The 18,563-nt window shown below is 43.8% G+C and overlaps 2 protein-coding genes across 3 annotated transcripts; both read right to left on the bottom strand.

Annotated features, from left to right (window-relative positions):
* Positions 1–234: 234 nt before the first annotated feature.
* On the bottom strand, positions 235–10,969 carry LOC110524622 (KICSTOR complex protein SZT2). Of its 2 annotated transcripts, XM_036978453.1 has the most exons (10): positions 10,574–10,969; positions 9,941–10,358; positions 7,455–7,529; positions 7,173–7,294; positions 6,851–6,968; positions 3,631–3,751; positions 2,610–2,762; positions 1,756–1,858; positions 1,444–1,547; positions 235–1,090 (listed from the first exon to the last, which is right to left on the bottom strand). In XM_036978453.1, the coding sequence occupies exons 5-9, from the start codon at positions 6,893–6,895 to the stop codon at positions 1,454–1,456; spliced, it is 516 nt and encodes a 171-aa protein (XP_036834348.1). In that variant the 5' UTR covers positions 6,896–6,968; positions 7,173–7,294; positions 7,455–7,529; positions 9,941–10,358; positions 10,574–10,969; the 3' UTR covers positions 235–1,090; positions 1,444–1,453. The 2 variants fall into 2 exon arrangements, with proteins under 2 accessions (XP_036834348.1, XP_021460136.2); XM_021604461.2 differs by having other exon boundaries at positions 7,173–7,529.
* A 55-nt stretch (positions 10,970–11,024) lies between these two features.
* LOC118936475 (KICSTOR complex protein SZT2-like) lies at positions 11,025–18,200 on the bottom strand. Its single transcript, XM_036978452.1, has 8 exons — positions 17,543–18,200; positions 16,543–17,315; positions 16,083–16,130; positions 14,488–14,560; positions 13,833–14,155; positions 13,396–13,528; positions 11,417–11,486; positions 11,025–11,262 (listed from the first exon to the last, which is right to left on the bottom strand). The coding sequence occupies exons 5-8, from the start codon at positions 13,921–13,923 to the stop codon at positions 11,143–11,145; spliced, it is 414 nt and encodes a 137-aa protein (XP_036834347.1). The 5' UTR covers positions 13,924–14,155; positions 14,488–14,560; positions 16,083–16,130; positions 16,543–17,315; positions 17,543–18,200; the 3' UTR covers positions 11,025–11,142.
* Between the last annotated feature and the right edge of the window lie 363 nt (positions 18,201–18,563).

Genomic DNA, 18,563 nt, shown 5'->3' with positions numbered 1-18,563 from the left:
ACATTTTACAGATGTATGTTGAAAACGTTTTTGAGAGATGCGATGTATCATTGGGGACCATTCAATATTCCCTTTCTTTTGTTGTTCAGTAAAATCATCCCATGTGAAGAGTCAACTCATTTAATTAAAGTTACATTTGTAAATCAGTTGGGTTTTTATTTTATTGGAAGGATTTAATCATTTGTAATTATGTCTAATTATGACAAGGTAAAATGTTTATGTCTCTGTCTCCATATGATATGGTAATATATATCCAATGCAAAAAACATCTACATTTAAATGGTATTAATATTAATTTGCATATATTTCCTTTAATTCCCATATAGTCCCACGGAAAGTTTACACCTCTGAATATTCCCCAAAATGTGCAACCCTAGTGGTGTCTCTCTCTCTCTCTGATATATTTATGCAAATCAATGCTCAGTGAGGTGTTTGAGCCTTAGAAACAAACATTGAATTGAAAACAAACATTGTATTGAAACACATACACACACTTAAAGAAAACTTAAACCCTCTGTAAACAAAGGAAGTTGAGCTGTATGAACAGTTGTCGGGGAGAAGAAAAAAAAACTTGGGAATATTTTAATAAGTCACTTGTTGTTGAAGCTCAGAAAGACTTTCGGAGAGAAACAGCTGACATCATAGATGAAGCCTGGGCAGAGTTAAATGGAGCAAGATCAACAGTGCCATCTAGAAGGGTGTTAGAGGTACTGCAGCACAGAGTACAGAATGTTCACACTATTTGACACCCACAATGAATCAGCGATTTCATCTGTTACTCTTAAGTTAGCCATGAGGACAGTAGTGTGGGCACATTTATCTCAGAGTGGGAATGCACTGAGAGGTGACACAGAGGTGCACAGAGGTTTTTAACTGCAGGCTCAGCCCATCTCTCATTATGCTACCTCTGCTCACAATCCATACACTGCAGAATTCTGTCCCAATGCTCCCCGATCCCCATGAGCCCCTCTCTTCCCCTTGCTCTCCAAATCCCTGTCTTACCAGCACTTCCCACTCCATGCACCAGCAACAGGATGTGTTTGTCCACCTGTCCCACTGGACGGACACCTTCCAGAGATGACCGGGAGCCCTGCAGATGGATGGAGTTAAACATACACACACGCACAGAAAGACACACATGCAGACACACACACACACGTCAGACCACTGCAGATATTTGACATTACAACCCAAAATCATCTCTAACCCAAGGGCACGTTACCACTGTTCTGGGAACAGCAAATAAATAATGTAGTGGTGACACCACTTCAGATCCCTAATGGTTTCTCAGTGCCACAGTTGCCTGCACTTCAATAGAGACATCAACTATGAGCTTGCTACTGTACTATGGGATCCTCAGAGTATACAGCCCTAATGGTTCTTCAGGGCCACAGTTGCTTGTTGAGCAATAGAGAAGCCCTCTTTGTAAGTGTGCTACTATACCGTGAACTCCTCAGAGAAGAGGGGCTCCTGGCTCCGGGCGAGACATGGGCTGTAGGCTGCCATCCAGGTCACAGTACTTCCCTGTTTGAGATGTCTCACAAAGTCTGGGAAGAACAGAGATCATGGGAATATGTTGGGGGTAAGGGAACTTTAAAATGCATAATCAAGAACTGGCATGCTCAACTCAATTCCTTCAACAAGTCTCTGGGTGTAGGGTTGGATGCAGCAGAGAGAAGTGCCTATGAAGAGGTGGGACTGTTCTACAATGAGGGGAGTCAGTGGCGTAAGAATAAGGGGGGCACCAGGGCTAACCTGAGGTAGAAGACTGATTTGGTAGTGCGCTCCTGATAGACAAACATGCTCTTCCTGTTGACCACACACAAGGCGTTGAGCACTGACCGCAGAGCCTGGATAGCTAGGATATGGAGAGAAGAGAGTCTTTCAACACAAATAAAGATACTGAGCAAACCATCTCAATTATACTGACACTGATAGTATTGAATTCATCATATTATTTATTATTATTATTTTTATTTTAATATCAAATAATCTCTGGGTAACAATTAAGATTTTTCTCAATTAAAACAATTGTCAAAAATAAATAAAAATATCTTAGCAAAAGCAATTTCTCAAGCAAAAATGTTTCTAAGACTGTCTGGGAGTGGCCTGAGTTAGGGGCCTAATGGGAGGGATGTGTAACCAGAAAACTATCTGTTATTTGAAGAGAGGAGGGCAAACTCTCTTTGTTATTGGTCTATTCATGTATATTGCCTGGTGATGTCACCAGGCTGTTGAAAACCCCCACCCATGCAAACAAACTGACATTTCAGGAGGCCTTTTCAAACAGCAGGGCATTATCATCATTTTTACAATTTCAGAGTATTATTCCAACTTTCATAGTGTGGAAATATAAATAAAACACAGAAAAATCATGTTTTGACTGCACTGCTCCTTTCAGTAAAGGAAGTTCATTCATTTTCCTATTCATCGTCATCATTTGCACATAATTGTCATACGTTTGTTAATATTGGCATAGTACAATTCAGGATCAAGATGTTATTGTTAATGGTCATGAAGACATGAATTCCTACTCTGTCAGTTGTCTTTATTTCTCTGCATGCTCAAACACATTTTTGTTCTGTATTTTGCCAGTGGCACTGACTCACCCCTGAACACACCTACGTTGGGTCCCACTTTGAGGCGAGGGTGGATGTGGATGACGGTGCTCCACACCACCTCACAGGCAAAGTGACCTGGGATGAACTGCATGGTGGCAGCAAGGTAGTCCCGCGGCTGGTAGTTCTCCTCAACATTGTAATCTGTTGGTGGGTGAAGAGGGTGAAGAAGATGGGAGAGAGAGGGGGTGGGTGAGTGAGAGAGAGAAAGACAGAAAAGAGAAAATCATTTACAACCACAACTGCAGAGAGGAGAGAGGGGAGATGCATTTCAGTGTGACGCCAGCCAGGAAAAGAAACAACACAATTTGCTATGGGAGCCTTTTCCCAGCCCCAGTAACATTTTGTTATTGCACTGCAGTCACAAACAACAAGCCCTCTCTGATGCCTATCCCCTCTCCAGGATCCAATTCATGTACACACACTGGAGCAAAACAAACAGCAATATTAGGAAATTACAGGTGGTAATTCTGTCTTAACTGCTTCCATAAAATATAAAGTTAATCTCATGAGCGTTCCCACTGGTTCCCTCTCCAAGCATACTTCACTGGCCTGTCACTGATGCTCTTCCCTGTAACCTTGCATACATTATTAGAGAGAGAGAGAGTGTGTGTTTCCTTCTACTTGGCCCTGTATTGATTGTGCTCCATCATCACTGGGACAGTTGGGAGCTCACAGGGCCAAGAAAGTGCAATGCATTATTAACTTGTGTACTGTACAATGACAAACTCAGTGCCATCAAGGGCGTACATATGATGTACATTAAGTTTATGGTGTTTGCAAAAATGTATTGGAGAGCCCTACTAAAGCAAGGATGGGCAAACATTTTGGCGCGAGGATAAAAGAATTCAGCAGAGGGCTGCACAGATTCTTTTTCGAAACAAATTGTTAGTTAAAAGCAATTTGCGAGACAGAAAAATACAGTTATTTGAAAATATATGGCAAGTGTCTGTCTGTAGCATGTGTATAAGTGTGTGCAGATGATAGTGATCGTGAGTGTTGACTGACTAACCATCAGAGTTGGCCAGTCTCTGTCTGTACAGGGACTCGTTCTTCCAGATATCCTCTTCACTCTCTGCCACCAGAAGAGAGTTACACACGTGGCTGTCATTGAGGTCCTGGAGTAGCAGACGCTGTGGAGAAACAGAGTAAAGAAGAAGAGAGACCAGACAGAGGAGAGACGAGAGACCAGACAGAGGAGAGATGAGAGACCAGACAGAGGAGAGATGAGAGACCAGACAGAGGAGAGATGACAGACCAGACATAGTAGAGATGAGAGACCAGACAGAGGAGAGATGAGAGACCAGACAGAGGAGAGATGAGAGACCAGACAGAGGAGAGATGAGAGACCAGACAGAGTAGAGATGAGAGAACAGACAGAGGAGAGATGAGAGAACAGACAGAGGAGAGATGAGAGACCAGACAGAGGAGAGATGAGAGACCAGACAGAGGAGAGATGAGAGACCAGACAGAGTAGAGATGAGAGACCAGACATAGTAGAGATGAGAGACCAGACAGAGGAGAGATGAGAGACCAGACAGAGGAGAGATGAGAGACCAGACAGAGGAGAGATGAGAGACCAGACAGAGGGAGTTTGTTCCTGTTCCAATATTCACACTAGCATACTACTTAGAATGTAATTGCTTTGTTATAAGTGGTATGCTACCGTGGATATTTGAACGTAGCCTTAGAGGTTGAACAGCACCAACTAGACAGAGAGAGGGGTGTTTTTATCCTTGTAGGCTGGCCAGAATCAGGGTGACTAAATCAATGGAGGCCAGAGGAGAAAATCTGAAAAATTGCATCGCATCAGCTTGGTGGATTCTCTGCAAGAATTAAGGCTACATGGCTAGCTGACAGGCTCACTTTCCCATTAAACTCGTCATCCTTCTTCTCGAATCTACAGGAAATAAAACAATATAGGAGGTAAGATGGATATCGATTTGAGATATGAAATTTAGTATTTTCATATTTTTTTAAACACTTTTCATATTAAGTTGAAAGATTTCTCACAAAACAAACGTATCTCTGTGAAATGTCAACGGAGCACTGAGCATATACCCAGCTTTTTATTTTCAAATCAGTGTTATTTAATTCAGCTTGTGTCACGCTAATTGAGCTTTTTGCGAACCACAGAATAACTTTGAAGAAGACGACCACAAGACGTAAAATCCTCAAAAGGTTTTACGAGAAACCTGCACCGCTATGTCAACTGAGTTCGGGGCTTATTATCGGATGCATTAGGTTATGAAATCCGATAATGATATGTTAGAGAAAGACCCCACTGAACATTTCAGAACATGAAGAATCATATTTGTCTTGGTAAAATGTATATGATAACATAAGGAAGTAAAATCTCATCACCAAACGCATTTTCAACCAATCACCAGAATGGGTGAACACTATATACAGTTGAAGTCTGAAGTTTACATACACTTTAGCCAAATACATTTCAACTCAGTTTCACAATTCCTGACAATAAATCGTAGTAAAAAGGTCAGTTAGGATCACCACTTTATTTTAAGAATGTGAAATGTCAGAATAATAGCAGGGAGAATGATTTCTTTCAGCTTTTATTTCTTTCATCACATTCCCAGTGGGTCAGAAGTTTATATACAGTCAATAAGTATTTGGTAGCATTGCCTTTCTTTCAGCTTTTATTTCTTTCATCACATTCCCAGTGGGTCAGAAGGTTATATACAGTCAATAAGTATTTGGTAGCATTGCCTTTAAATTGTTAAAACCTGGGTCAAACGTTTTGGGTAGCCTTCCGCAAGCTTCCCTTAATAAGTTGGGTGAATTTTGGCCCATTCCTCCTGACAGAGCTGGTGTAACTGAGTCAGGTTTGTAGGCCTCCTTGCTCGCACACGCTTTTTCATTTCTGCCCACAAATTTTCTTTAAGGCTTTGTGATAAGGCTTTGTGATGGCAACTCCAATACCTTGACTTTGTTGTCCTTAAGCCATTTTGCAACAACTTTGGAAGTATGCCTGGGGTCATTGTCCATTTGGAAGACCCATTTGCGACCAAGCTTTAACGTCCTGACTGATGTCTTGAGATGTTGCTTCAATATCTTCACATAATTGTCCTGCCTCATGATGACATCTATTTTGTGAAGTGCACCAGTCCCTCCTGCAGCAAAGCACCCCCACAACATGATGCTGCCACTCCCGTGCTTCACAGTTAGGATGGTGTTCTTTAGCTTGCAAGCCTCCCCCTTTTCCTCTAAACATAACAATGGTCATTATGGCCAAACAGTTCGATTTTTGTTTCATTAGACCAGAGGCCATTTCTCCAAAAAGTACCATCTTTGTCCCCATGTGCAGATGAAAACCGTAGTCTGGCTTTTTTATGGTGGATTTGGAGCAGTGGCTTCTTCCTTGCTGAGCGGCCTTTCAGGTTATGTTGATATAGGACTCGTTTTACTGTGGATATATATACTTTTGTACCTGTTTCCTCCAGCATCTTCACAAGGTCCTTTGCTGTTGTTCTAGGATTGATTTGCACTTTTTGCACCAAAGTACGTTCATCTCTAGGAGACAGAACGTGTCTCCGTCCTGAGCGGAATGACGGCTACGTGGTCCCATGGTGTTTATACTTGCGTACTATTGTTTGTACAGATGAACGTGGTACCTTCAGGCATTTGGAAATTGCTCCCAAGGAAGAACCAGACTTGTGGAGGTATACAATTGTTTTTCTGAGGTCTTGGCTGATTTATTTAGATTTTCCCATGATGTCAAGCAAAGAAGCACTTAGTTTGAAGGTAGGCCTTGAAATACATCCACCGGTACACCTCCAATTGACTCAAATTATGTCAATTAGCCTATCGGAAGCTTCTAAAGCCATGACATCATTTTCTGGAATTTTCCAAGCTGTTTAAAATGCACAGTCAACTTAGTAAACTTCTGACCCACTGGAATTGTGACACAGTGAATTCTAAGTGAAATAATCTGCCTGTAAACAATTGTTGGAAAAATTACTTGTGTTGTGCACAAAGTAGATGTCCTAACCGACTTGCCAAAACTATAGTTTGTTAACAAGACATTTGTGGAGTGGTTGAAAAACAAGTTTTAATGACTCCAACCTAAGTGTATGTAAACTTCCGAATTCAACTGTATTAGCAGAAATGTCTTAATGGGAGAGAGTGTAATCTACCTATTTCGAACAATTGAAAATGTCTATTAAAGGCCAAACGAACAGAGGATCACAATCACACAAAGGAATGTAACCTACCTGATTGACTATACGGAAGATCTCCCCAATCTTCCTCACCACCATCTGATGCAACTGTAAGTACTCTGGCACCTCCTCCTCCTCCCCTACTCCGTCCTCCTTCCCTTCGTTGAAACTCCTGCAAACAATGTTCCATGACAAATGTATATCTTACAGGTCTCTTTTGAGATGTTTATCCCGATGAGAATAACCTGTATAAATAAATAATGGAATCATTATGTAATAATTGTGTCATGTAAGAAGGCACACTAAACATTCTAAATGGATGAAGGTGAGCAGCAGATATGAGCTGCATCCTCCCGAAGCCCCTGCCCTCTCTCACCTGGAGTGGGAGTACACCTCTGCTTTGTCCTGGTGGATCTTAACGATGAGCCAGAAGTCAGGCACCAGGGGGGACTGGGACTCCTGTTCTTCAATGGTGGGGCTCTCACACTCAATATACGGCTGAAAATGTTTTATTAGCTTTCAATAGCAGCATCATCATCATCATGATCGTCAACACCGTCGTTATCATCATTGTGATAAACACCATGATCATCATTATCCTCGTTATGAGCAACACGATCATACTCACTATATGATCACTATAATGTCCATCTCTTACCCAGTATGTCAGAGTGCAGGCTGCCTTGACTGGAGTCCACACTCTGTACTCTGCTGGGCCTCAGCTTGCCACTACCTGAGGAGGAGACAAGTTTTACACCACATTCACCTGAGGTAGCAGAGATTAATCTACAGAAGCCCACTATCTTAGACTGTCAGAGACATGACTAGGACCCACTGGGATTTCTCCTCCTCCCTCCGCCTCTACACTGGCAGGCCCTAGGAGTCTCCCCACCTCAATGTTGGAACATGTACTCTAGAGAGAAGAGTGTGTTTGTGGGGGGGGTCATCTCATGTAATATTCTGTCTGTCAGCTCTGAGCGGAGTGCTGCTGCCTGTTGATTTGGGAATGGAGAGGGAGAGGGAGAAAACAGCCTTAAGGGTGGTAAAGCTGCCAGTTCAGTCAACAGACTTAAGAGACTTGTGCTGCTAGTACTGCCGAAGATTCACTCACACACTCTCCTCATCGGTGTGTCACTATCTGTCACAGAGCCAGCCTCGCAAGAGACAATCCACACAGACACACGCATACAGTGCCTTTGTAAAGTATTCAGAACCCCATGACTTTTTAATTTATTTATTCTCGTCAATCTACACACAATACAAGACAAAGCAAAAACATTTTTTTTAGAAATGTTTGCTAATTTATTAAAAAAATAAATGGAAATATCACATTTACTTAAGTGTTCAGACTCTTTACTCAGTACTTTGTTGAAGCACCGTTGGCAGCGATTACAGCCTCAAGTCTTCTTGGGTATGATGCTACAAGCTGGCAACACCTGTATTTGGAGAGTTTATCCCATTCTTCTCTGCAGATCAAAATCAAATCAAATCAAATGTATTTATATAGCCCTTCGTACATCAGCTGATATCTCAAAGTGCTGTACAGAAACCCAGCCTAAAACCCCAAACAGCAAGCAATGCAGGTGTAGAAGCACGGTGGATAGGAAAAACTCCCTAGAAAGGCCAAAACCTAGGAAGAAACCTAGAGATGTGGGGTGGCCAGTCCTCTTCTGGCTGTGTCTGGTGGAGATTATAACAGAACATGGCCAAGATGTTCAAATGTTCATAAATGAACAGCAGGGTCAAATAATAATAATCACAGGCAGAACAGTTGAAACTGGAGCAGCAGCACGGCCAGGTGGACTGGGGACAGCAAGGAGTCATCATGTCAGGTAGTCCTGAGTCATGGTCCTAGGGCTCAGGTCCTCCGAGAGAGAGAAATAAAGAGAGAAAGAGAGAATTAGAGAGAGCATACTTAAATTCACACAGGACACCGGATAGGACAGGAGAAGTACTCCAGAAATAACAAACTGACCCTAGCCCCCCGACACATAAACTACTGCGGCATAAATACTGGAGGCTGAGACAGATCCTCTCAAGCTCTGGTCAGGGAAGACGGGGAGCGTTGCTGCACAGGTATTTTCAGGTCTCCCCAGAGATGTTCGATCTGGTTCAAGTCCGGGCTCTGGCTGGGCCACTCAAAGACATTCAAAGACTTGTCCCGAAGCAACTCCTGTGTTGTCTTGGTTGTGTGCTTAGGGTCGTTGTCCTGTTGGAAGGTGAACCTTCGCCCCAGACTGAGGTACTGAGTGTTCTGGAGCAGGTTTCATCAAGGATCTCTCTGTACTTTGCTCTATTCATATTTTCCTTGATCCTGACTAGTCTCCCAGTCCCTGCTGCTGAATAACATCCCCACAGCATGATGCTGCCACCACCATGCTTCACCATAGGGATGGTGCTAGGTTTCCTCCAGACATGACACTTGGGATTCAAGCCAAAGAGTTCAACTTGGTTTCATCAGACCAGAGAATCTGGTTTCTCACGGTCTGAGAGTTTGTAGGTCCCTTTTGGCAAACTCCAAGCAGGCTTTCATGTGCCACCTCAACACAATCCTCTCTTGGAGGTCTACGGACAACTCCTTCGACCTCATGGTTTTTGATCTGACATGTGCTGTCAACTATGGGACCTTATATAGACAGGTGTGAGCCTTCATGTCCAATCAATTGAATTTACCCCAGGTGGACTCCAATCAAGTTGTAGAAACATCAAGGATGATCAATGGAAACAGGATGCACCTGAGCTTAATTTCCAGTATCATAGCAAAGGGTCTGAATACTTATGTAAATACGGTATTAATGTTTTCGCTTTGTCATTATGTGGTATTCTGTGTAGATTGATGAGGGGATTTTTTTAAGCCATTTTAAAATAAGGCTGTAATGTAACACAATGTGGAAAAGGGGAATGCACTGTATAGACACACACAGACAAAGAGCTGAACTAGTAATCTCTCCTCTGCTGGGAGATATGGCAGGTCACAGCATGGTTCCATTAAAAAAACAGTATGGGCAAACATGCAGGACTGTAGGAAGTTACCATGTGAATGGGTTCTGTCATTTCACAGCGTTGCAAAAACAGCGAGCTTCCTTTTGCACTTTGTTTAAAAACTTTGTCTGGGTCTGGGCTCTGGGGGACAGGGACACTCACTGTGGGTGGTGGACTGCACCGACTCGGCCAGGCTGACTGCGGATGGGGTCTTGGTGTTTTCTGAGGAGCGGTCGGTGCTGGGCTTGAGGTGAGGGGTGCTGGGTTGGCCTTGATCCCCCATGGCCGTGAAGGAGGAGCCTACAGAGCTCAGCTGAGGTCCTATCACCTCTCCTGCTCTGCCCACAGAGCTCAGTCGGGGTTGGCCGGTGGAGACACCAACAGAACTCTCCCGAGGTCCATCCCCCACGGCTGTGGAGGTTGCACCGGCTGAGCTCAACAGAGGTCTGGGGCCCTCCTTTGAGTCATCCCGGGTAGATTTGGCTGGAGGGTTGCAGGGGTCCTGGGCAAGGTCACTACCAGAATCACTACCAGAATCACTAACATCCCCAACAGCAGGCTTCTTCTCTTCTCCCTGCACCTGGAAGGAAATAATGTAACATTTAGAATAATTAATTCAGTTCAAATTCATACACATTCATCCATACATTCATTACTTCATACAAATTGCATTTATTCAGAAAAAAACATGAAAAAGATAGGAAACCTTAATTCGACTCAAAGGATCATGAAAGAGGATGTATGGAAATAAACTAGTTGGTCAGGTTGAAACCCCCCCCAAAAAGTTTGACAAACCTCACTGTCTAGCTTCACCCTCTCCACCTCTGTTTCGTGGTCAGGTCTGCTTCCTGGTGCACCATGATTGGACGGAGCCCTGGCACTGTCGTCCACATCAGTACAGTGATTTTTGGGTTGGGTGGCCTGTCCCGCCCCCTCAGTGTTAAGCCTGGATCCTCTGTGGGTGGAGTCTACTCCGAGAAATGTAGTGGAAATTGTCCTGCTCTCCTTTCAGCAAGTAACCTGAGAATGACATCCTACGGAACTCCTGTTGAGGGTAAGATTGAAGGGTTAGGGTCAGTTCCATCTTAATCCAGGAAGAAAACTGAAATTCCAATACCAATTTTCCTAATTTAAAAGCAATTGACAGAGTAGAACTTGGGTGTGCAACAAACATGCAAGGTTCCTAACGATGGGAAAAACATATTGACCCCCCCCCCCCCCCCCCCCCCAGAAAAAAGGACAGAAACTCATCTCTCATATGAAAGAAGAACAGTTGTCACCCCTCCTGGTCATCATCCCAGCCCATCTCTTTGAACTATTCCAGGGACTGCTCAGGGCCGAAGACAAACTGCAGAGGAACGACCTCACAGTGGCCGCCCGCCTGAGCGAACTACGTGACCCGCCACCTTCTGTAGCGCGGACAGGCTGATGACCCGGGAGTGACGCAGAGCTGACACAATCTCATCCTCCAGGAGCCAACGGCTCTACAGCGAGAGGCAACAGGGAGATCTGAGTAAATGGGCCTAAAATATGTAGCTCAGTGACAGAGGAATTCCGGCTATTTAGTGGTTCGACTAGCTCAAATCATATCAAGATCGAGTTCCAAGATCGAGATTACAGAGACTGAACTTACAGTACCTCCTCCATGGCGGCTAACACGGCTAGTTTGTGGGGAATTTGGAGTTTGGACAAAGCGTCTCCTCCAACCCTGTTGAAATAAAGAAATAATGAACTACTGCAAAGTCACAGAAATCATGCAGGCTGACAAATGTCATCATCAGCCAAACCCTCAACATGCTTTTATCTACCCTTTAGATCAGTGGTCACCAACCAGTCGACGGCAATTGACTGGTCCATCTTCAAGTCATTCCTAGTGGAACACCTAACAATTCTGTAGAAAAGCCAATGATAAAGTCTGTGATAAAGGCTTGCACTCCTTTTTCTTTAATTCGTTGCGCTGTTGTCGGTAGGTGCACTTGATTCAGAAGCCATGGGCAGAGGTTAAGTGTTCCCATTTTTAAGAATTGAAGTCACAGCAAAGTTTGATACTAACTTACATAAGAATTAATTATACCAAGACCACAGTGAGACTGTCGAAGAATACAGCTAAGAGCTATATTACATTTTTTATTCAGCACTGTCAACACTTTATTATAAGTAGCTCGTCGTGTCCATTTTAATATCGACGACAAAAAAAAAAAATTCTCTGATCATAGGAACAACATGAATTTGAGTATGAGGCAGATGCAGAGCGACTCGAGTTTTGCCATCAGGTGAAAGAGGGTTTCCCCTTTCTCTGGTCAGTCGCACTTCAGTGTGTTTAAGAAAACTGGGAAGTCGGAAAAACGAGATCCGACTGGGAAAAATCGTTTTGAACGGTCATCCAACTCACACCTCTGACTTTCAGACCTGAAGATCACTGACGTCATGATTTGACCTAGTTTTTTTTCCAGAGTTCCCAGTTGTTTTGAAAGCACCATTGACCATCAGATGCAGGTAACAGCAGTCCAGTAAAATCAAGATCAATCACCCATTAACACCTACTCCTTTAGCCTGGTCCCAGAACTGTTTGTGCTGTAAAGCCAACTGACAACGGCTGTACAGCACAAACAGACATAGGACAAGACTTCTCCGCTTCTCATCCTTCCCAATGACTCACCCGTCTACCTCTACTACTCTGTCCAGGTTAACCATCACATCCTCATCAGAGCGGTAGGAAGAGGGCTGACCTGGAGAGTGGTTCAGAGACACACTCTGACGTGTACCTAGAGAGAGTGCAGGCTGTTAGTTAACATGATCACCTTCTTGTGAAAGAAATGCAGTTTGTGAACGTATACAGCACAGGGCTATGCTCATCCACATTGCACCTTATTAATGCAATGATAATGTGTCCGGTAAGAGTGCCTGTGTGTGTTTGGATAAGTGATATCCTACAAGTTTAAGCTCCAAATTCTTTTAAATTTTATTCACAAACCTGGGGAACCAAAGAGCACCTTACCCCTAAATGTAAATATTTCTCACAAAATAAATATGACATGCACATGCATAAGCATGGTAGCAATTGAGAGGGAACTGTTGGGGGTTGATGTGAAAATTATTAGACCAAAATTAAGGACAACAGTTCACCTGACAAGACTTTTTACACTGTTGATTATGTGCATTTTACATTTACTGTACTTTTTGCTGCATTTGTTGATAACGAAATCTGAAAATATGTGGAGTAGGTGCAACATAAGACAAAAAAATGACAAGGGTTTGAGTGAGAGGACTAACTGGTGGCTCCACACACCTCTCCAAAGTGTACACAGTTCCTAAGTCATTTCAATACACTTTTATGACTCAAAGAACAGTCAAACTATAAGTTGTTTTTTTCAGCTCTCCTAGCTGTGCCGTTGAGGAACTAAAGCAAGCATACTTGTAGTTGTTTTCTTTGGAAGACAGCCCTGCATCCCCTTCAAATCAAACAGCTACTGTTGTGTTTACGCAATCCAAAACCATTCATGCTCTGACATCATTCATAGTATGTTACTGTGCAGACACTGTGTTCCAATTTATGCGCTTATCATTGACCAAATCTGCCATTTTCAACCACATTTTTTTAAAAAGTAGGATCTAACCTGTTGTGTCTCAAGTCTGATTGCATGTCCTCTATCTCCAGGGGTAAGGTGAGAACAAAGATGTCCAGTGTGACAGACAGATTATTCAGATTCACAGCCTGTGGGGCATTCTCCAGACACATGATCACCTCACCTGCAATAACACGGTACACGTCTTAACATAAACAGTAGGGCATTTAATATAATTAAAAAAAACGTCACACTGGACCTAAGTTCAAATAGTATTTGTTGTCTTTGAAATACGTTGAGTGTAGGAGTGAGCCTGCCTGTAGTGCCAGAAAGGGTTAGCACTTGAAGCAATAGTCCACTGGTTCCAATGTGCCAGACAAACTCAAAGTGCAGCTCTTTCAACCCAGGTCTGATTCACATGCTGTCTATTGACTTGAGTCTATTCTGTGAGGGGTGCCAGGTACAGAGCAGAGGCAGTGTGTACTCACCCAGGCAGGTGGGTAGCGTGGTTATGGTCATGGATCCGTGGCAGCTCTTCATGTTAACAGAGCAGGTGAGGTGGATGAACAGCGGGGGCATCTCAGGCTGTGGCCCCTCTGACTCCAACAGGCTGTCTCCCTTTAGGATTCTGAAGGAGACATTGTCCTGGTTGACTGTGTTGGAGTCAGACAGGGACTCATATCCTCCCCCTCTCCCCCTGCTTCCCCCTCTCTGGCTGCCCCTAAAGATCTCCGGCCTCCGGCCCTCTCCTGGTACTCCACCTCCAGGTCTGTGTCGCTCTCGGTCACAATGCAACAGCCCGACATGTTCTCTGAGGTACACAGGTGGATTTACGTTTTTACATCAAAATAAGTGTAGAAAACATGTAATTTAGCAGCTGCTCTTATCCAGAGCAATTTACAGGCAGGCGCAATTAGTGCCTTGCTCAAGGGCACATTTTTCAGCTAGTCAGCTCTGAGAGTCAAACCAACGACCTTTCGGTTACTGGCCCAACCGCTAGGCTACCTGCTGCCCACATAATGGTGAGATAGTACACAGGATTTATGACGTATCCTTAACTACATGTTCTCTATGGTCCAGAGGATGAGTATAGACTATTTTATGTATTGTCAGATAGATCATATAAAATACAAGGATCCTCACCGTCCTCTGTAGCAGGCTCAGCCTCTGACACAACCTCTTCACTAGGTTGTCTCTTCTCTTCCCCATCAGAGTCCTCATGAGGAGAACAAAAAATAAAGGAGGAAGAGCACTGTGTTATTCCCAGTCGCAGTTATTTAGTGTTGCACCAAAGTGTTGGCACCAAGTGTTTTCTTCACTGTCCTGGAGAGTGGATACACAACTACTGCAAAGACTGAGAGCAACTGATAGGAAATAACATACTAGTGTTGCACGGTATACCAGGACCACTGTAATGTCACTGTATAAAAACGTAATGATACCAACATTTTAGAATACGACACTACCACATTCTTCAGCCCTATAGTTCTAAATAACCAGCTGGTGCCTGTTTATACAGTCAGTTGTGTTTATAAATTCACTTACATATTTTAAGCAACAGCAACTAGTCTCTTGGATACCCCAGTCCAATAATATCCACTTTCATGCGCATCTAACGTGTGGCAGCTTTAATCATCCTGCCTTATCCCCTACCAGCCCTCACCCACCTGCATCTCTCAGCATCCCCTACCAGCTCTCACCCACCTGCATCTTTCAGCATCCCCTACCAGCCCTCACCCACCTGCATCTTTCAGCATCCCCTACCAGCTCTCACCCACCTGCTTCTCTCAGCATCCCTTACCAGCCCTCACCAACCTGCTTCTCTCAGCATCCCTTACCAGCCCTCACCCACCTGCTTCTCTCAGCATCCACTACCAGCCCTCACCCACCTGCTTCTCTCAGCATCCCCTACCAGCCCTCACCCACCTGCATCTTTCAGCATCCCCTACCAGCTCTCACCCACCTGCTTCTCTCAGCATCCCCTACCAGCCCTCACCCACCTGCATCTTTCAGCATCCACTACCAGCCCTCACCCACCTGCTTCTCTCAGCATCCCCTACCAGCCCTCACCCACCTGCATCTTTCAGTATCCTCTACCAGCTCCCCTACCAGCCCTTTTCATAGCACAATGCTAGTAGGTTCTGCAAATGTCAAGACAAAATGACCCTAACTGCAAGAACCTGGGAACCTACAATAAGTAAGATATTGTCAGTTCACACAGCAGACATGTTGACTTTTGGCAGTTCTACCCATTATACATGACAGTAGACAGAGAGACGGCCTCCTGAAAGAAGCTAGGAGCTCCAGCAAATATAAGGGTCATGCTTTGTGTAGTCAAGCCTTCAAGTATGTTATTGAATATCAAGTCAAAATGTCTAGAGGCGACAGTCTTCTCTGGAGGTAGATACCAACAGCCCCATAGCAACACAAGCCTGGAGTGAGATAGTGATTTACTCAACCCCAGGAGCCTCTCCCTGGTCTGAAAACAGAGGAGATGGGAGCATGTGATTAGGCCTAAGCTCCTCCCACAGGCACCGATCCAGACACCACAGCTCAGTTAATTTTTCATGGCTCCTTCCATCCTTTCCCCTCACCTCCATCTCAACCGTATCGGTCCCATCCCCCATCCCCTCAAAGCAAAGATGCAAGAAATTGAGGACAGATGAATTGAGATGGATCTCACCAGAGGAGACAGGCAGGATGATGGAAGCAGCAGTAAGCTAGCAGTGTTGTTCTACCTGAACTTCATCTGCTGATGCATCTCCTAGGAATCAGCGTCTTGAGGTCTATTTATCACCATAGTAAAGGAAAACAACATTAGCATGTGGCTCAGGTAACCACAATGACCTTGCTGGCAACCAATGTTGAGTGAAGGGTAAACTTATGAAGGGTATAATCAGGTATGACATGGTACGACTTTTGATAGAGAGTTTCAATAGTCAGTCACATATGATTGATGGCATTCCCCTCCCCGGACCTGGGTTGGAATTCTATTTGTTCCTCATAATACTTGGAGATTTTGATTGAGCCTGCCCAGTGTCCCAGATGGCTATATTTCCACTGCTGAGAATATTCCATTAGTTCCATGGTGTCAGGCAAGCTCAATCAAATGCAGATAAAGTACTTGAAAGAAAACAAATACTATTGAACACAGATGTGCTTCCCATCAGTAGCCCAAGTGTGTGTGTTACTGGATACCTGAAGATGTCCCTTGGCTGCCTGTTGAAGTGGGGATGGACTAGCTGGCCCTTCAGAGAGTCCAGGGAACCGTTATAGACGTACACAGGGCAGCACGGATGGGACAGGTCGAGGGGGGTAGAGAGAGAATAATTTACAGCTACAACTAGAGAGGGGGGATTCATTTCAGCGTGACGCCAGAAAGCCAGACTGAGTACCTCCAAACTGGTCAAATAAAGGCTAAATAAACAAACTAGGCTCGGTCCCTAATGGTGAAAATGCATTGTATGAAAGCCAGACAGAGTACCTCCAAACTGGTCAAATAAAGGCTAAATAAACAAACTAGGATCAGTCCCTAATGGTGAAAATGCATTGTATGAAAGCCAGACAGAGTACCTCCAAACTGGTCAAATAAAGGCTAAATAAACAAACTAGGCTCGGTCCCTAATGGTGAAAATGCATTGTATGAAAGCCAGACAGAGTACCTCCAAACTGGTCAAATAAAGGCTAAATAAACAAACTAGGCTCGGTCCCTAATGGTGAAAATGCATTGTATGAAAGCCAGACAGAGTACCTCCAAACTGGTCAAATAAAGGCTAAATAAACAAACTAGGCTCAGTCCCTAATGGTGAAAATGCATTGTATGAAAGCCAGACAGAGTAGTGGCATGGTGGATCCAGGGGGGGATGTAGAAGAGAGGAACTCCGTTCTTGGTGCTCTCAGGTATGGTGTAATTCTCTGGGAGAGAGTTAAAGGACTGCAAGTAGACCAGCATCTGATCCGTCTGGTTTATACTACAGAGGGCAGAATAACATGGGTGTTAACAAGAGAAATACACAGTATATGCTCACAAAATTGTTTGAAGCAAGGCACTTTAAACAACCCTCTATCCTGAGGTACTACTCCGTGGCTGACCCTGTACCTCTCAACGTGTGTAGTTGAGGAGGGTTGAGATAAGCAGAAGACAAATCTAATTTTCTCACATTCACAAAATTACCAATAGAGTATCTATTCTATTGACCTCTGCAGTGTGTTCCAAAATCGTCATATGACAGAGGTGCGGTATGGGGAGGAGATGGGTTTCCTCAGAGTACAGCTGATATCATGGAGGATGTCGTAGCTTCCCTCCATGATGACCTATACCCAGGTGGTCCATTTGGCAGGGTCCAGGGGCCACTGCTAGGTACTATATTTGCATGTTGTGTTTCCATAGCAACACCAGCTTCACCTCCAGCTGGGTGCCACCTAGTGGGAAAGGGAGCAGAACAGACACTGAAACACAGCATTCATAGAAATGTATACAGTTAGTCTGGAAGACTGGGCCTAGTGAATGTTACTGCAGTAAAACAGATCTATATGGAGGTTTTTACGTGAATAGTAGACGATAACTTGAGGATACTTGGGGCTGGATAGTACAGGGGTTTTCAAACAGGGGTTTTTTTAACATCAAGGACGCACAAATGTTATGATCCCCTGGGTGAGGACCCCAACTAAAAAAATATATATTTTCGCAAGCTGCCAATTAGTTCCTGAGAGTAACATGCAGCTCACGAGCTGCACAATGACTACCAGCGGTATTCCTACTACACATTTTGCCCTCAATCAAACTTCATTTACATAGCACATTGCAAACATGAATGCAACGTAATGAGCTTTACAGGAAAAAAAAAATTAAAAATACAAAGAAAAAACCCAGAAATATTTACTACTACACAAACATACAGTGCCTTGTGAAAGTATTCGGCCTCCTTGAACTTTGCGACCTTTTGACACATTTCAGGCTTCAAACATAAAGATATAAAACTGTATTTTTTTGTGAAGAATCAACAACAAGTGGGACACAATCATGAAGTGGAACGACATTTATTGGATATTTCAAACTGTTTTAACAAATCAAAAACTGAAAAATTGGGCGTGCAAAATTATTCAGCCCCTTTACTTTCAGTGCAGCAAACTCTCTCCAGAAGTTCAGTGAGGATCTCTGAATGATCCAATGTTGACCTAAATGACTAATGATGATAAATACAATCCACCTGTGTGTA

This window comes from Oncorhynchus mykiss, chromosome 5 (genome assembly GCF_013265735.2).
Source record: "Oncorhynchus mykiss isolate Arlee chromosome 5, USDA_OmykA_1.1, whole genome shotgun sequence".
NCBI classification, from domain to species: domain Eukaryota; kingdom Metazoa; phylum Chordata; class Actinopteri; order Salmoniformes; family Salmonidae; genus Oncorhynchus; species Oncorhynchus mykiss.
The sequence above is the reverse complement of the archived record's forward strand: the minus strand, read 5'-3'. Positions and strand labels throughout refer to the sequence as shown.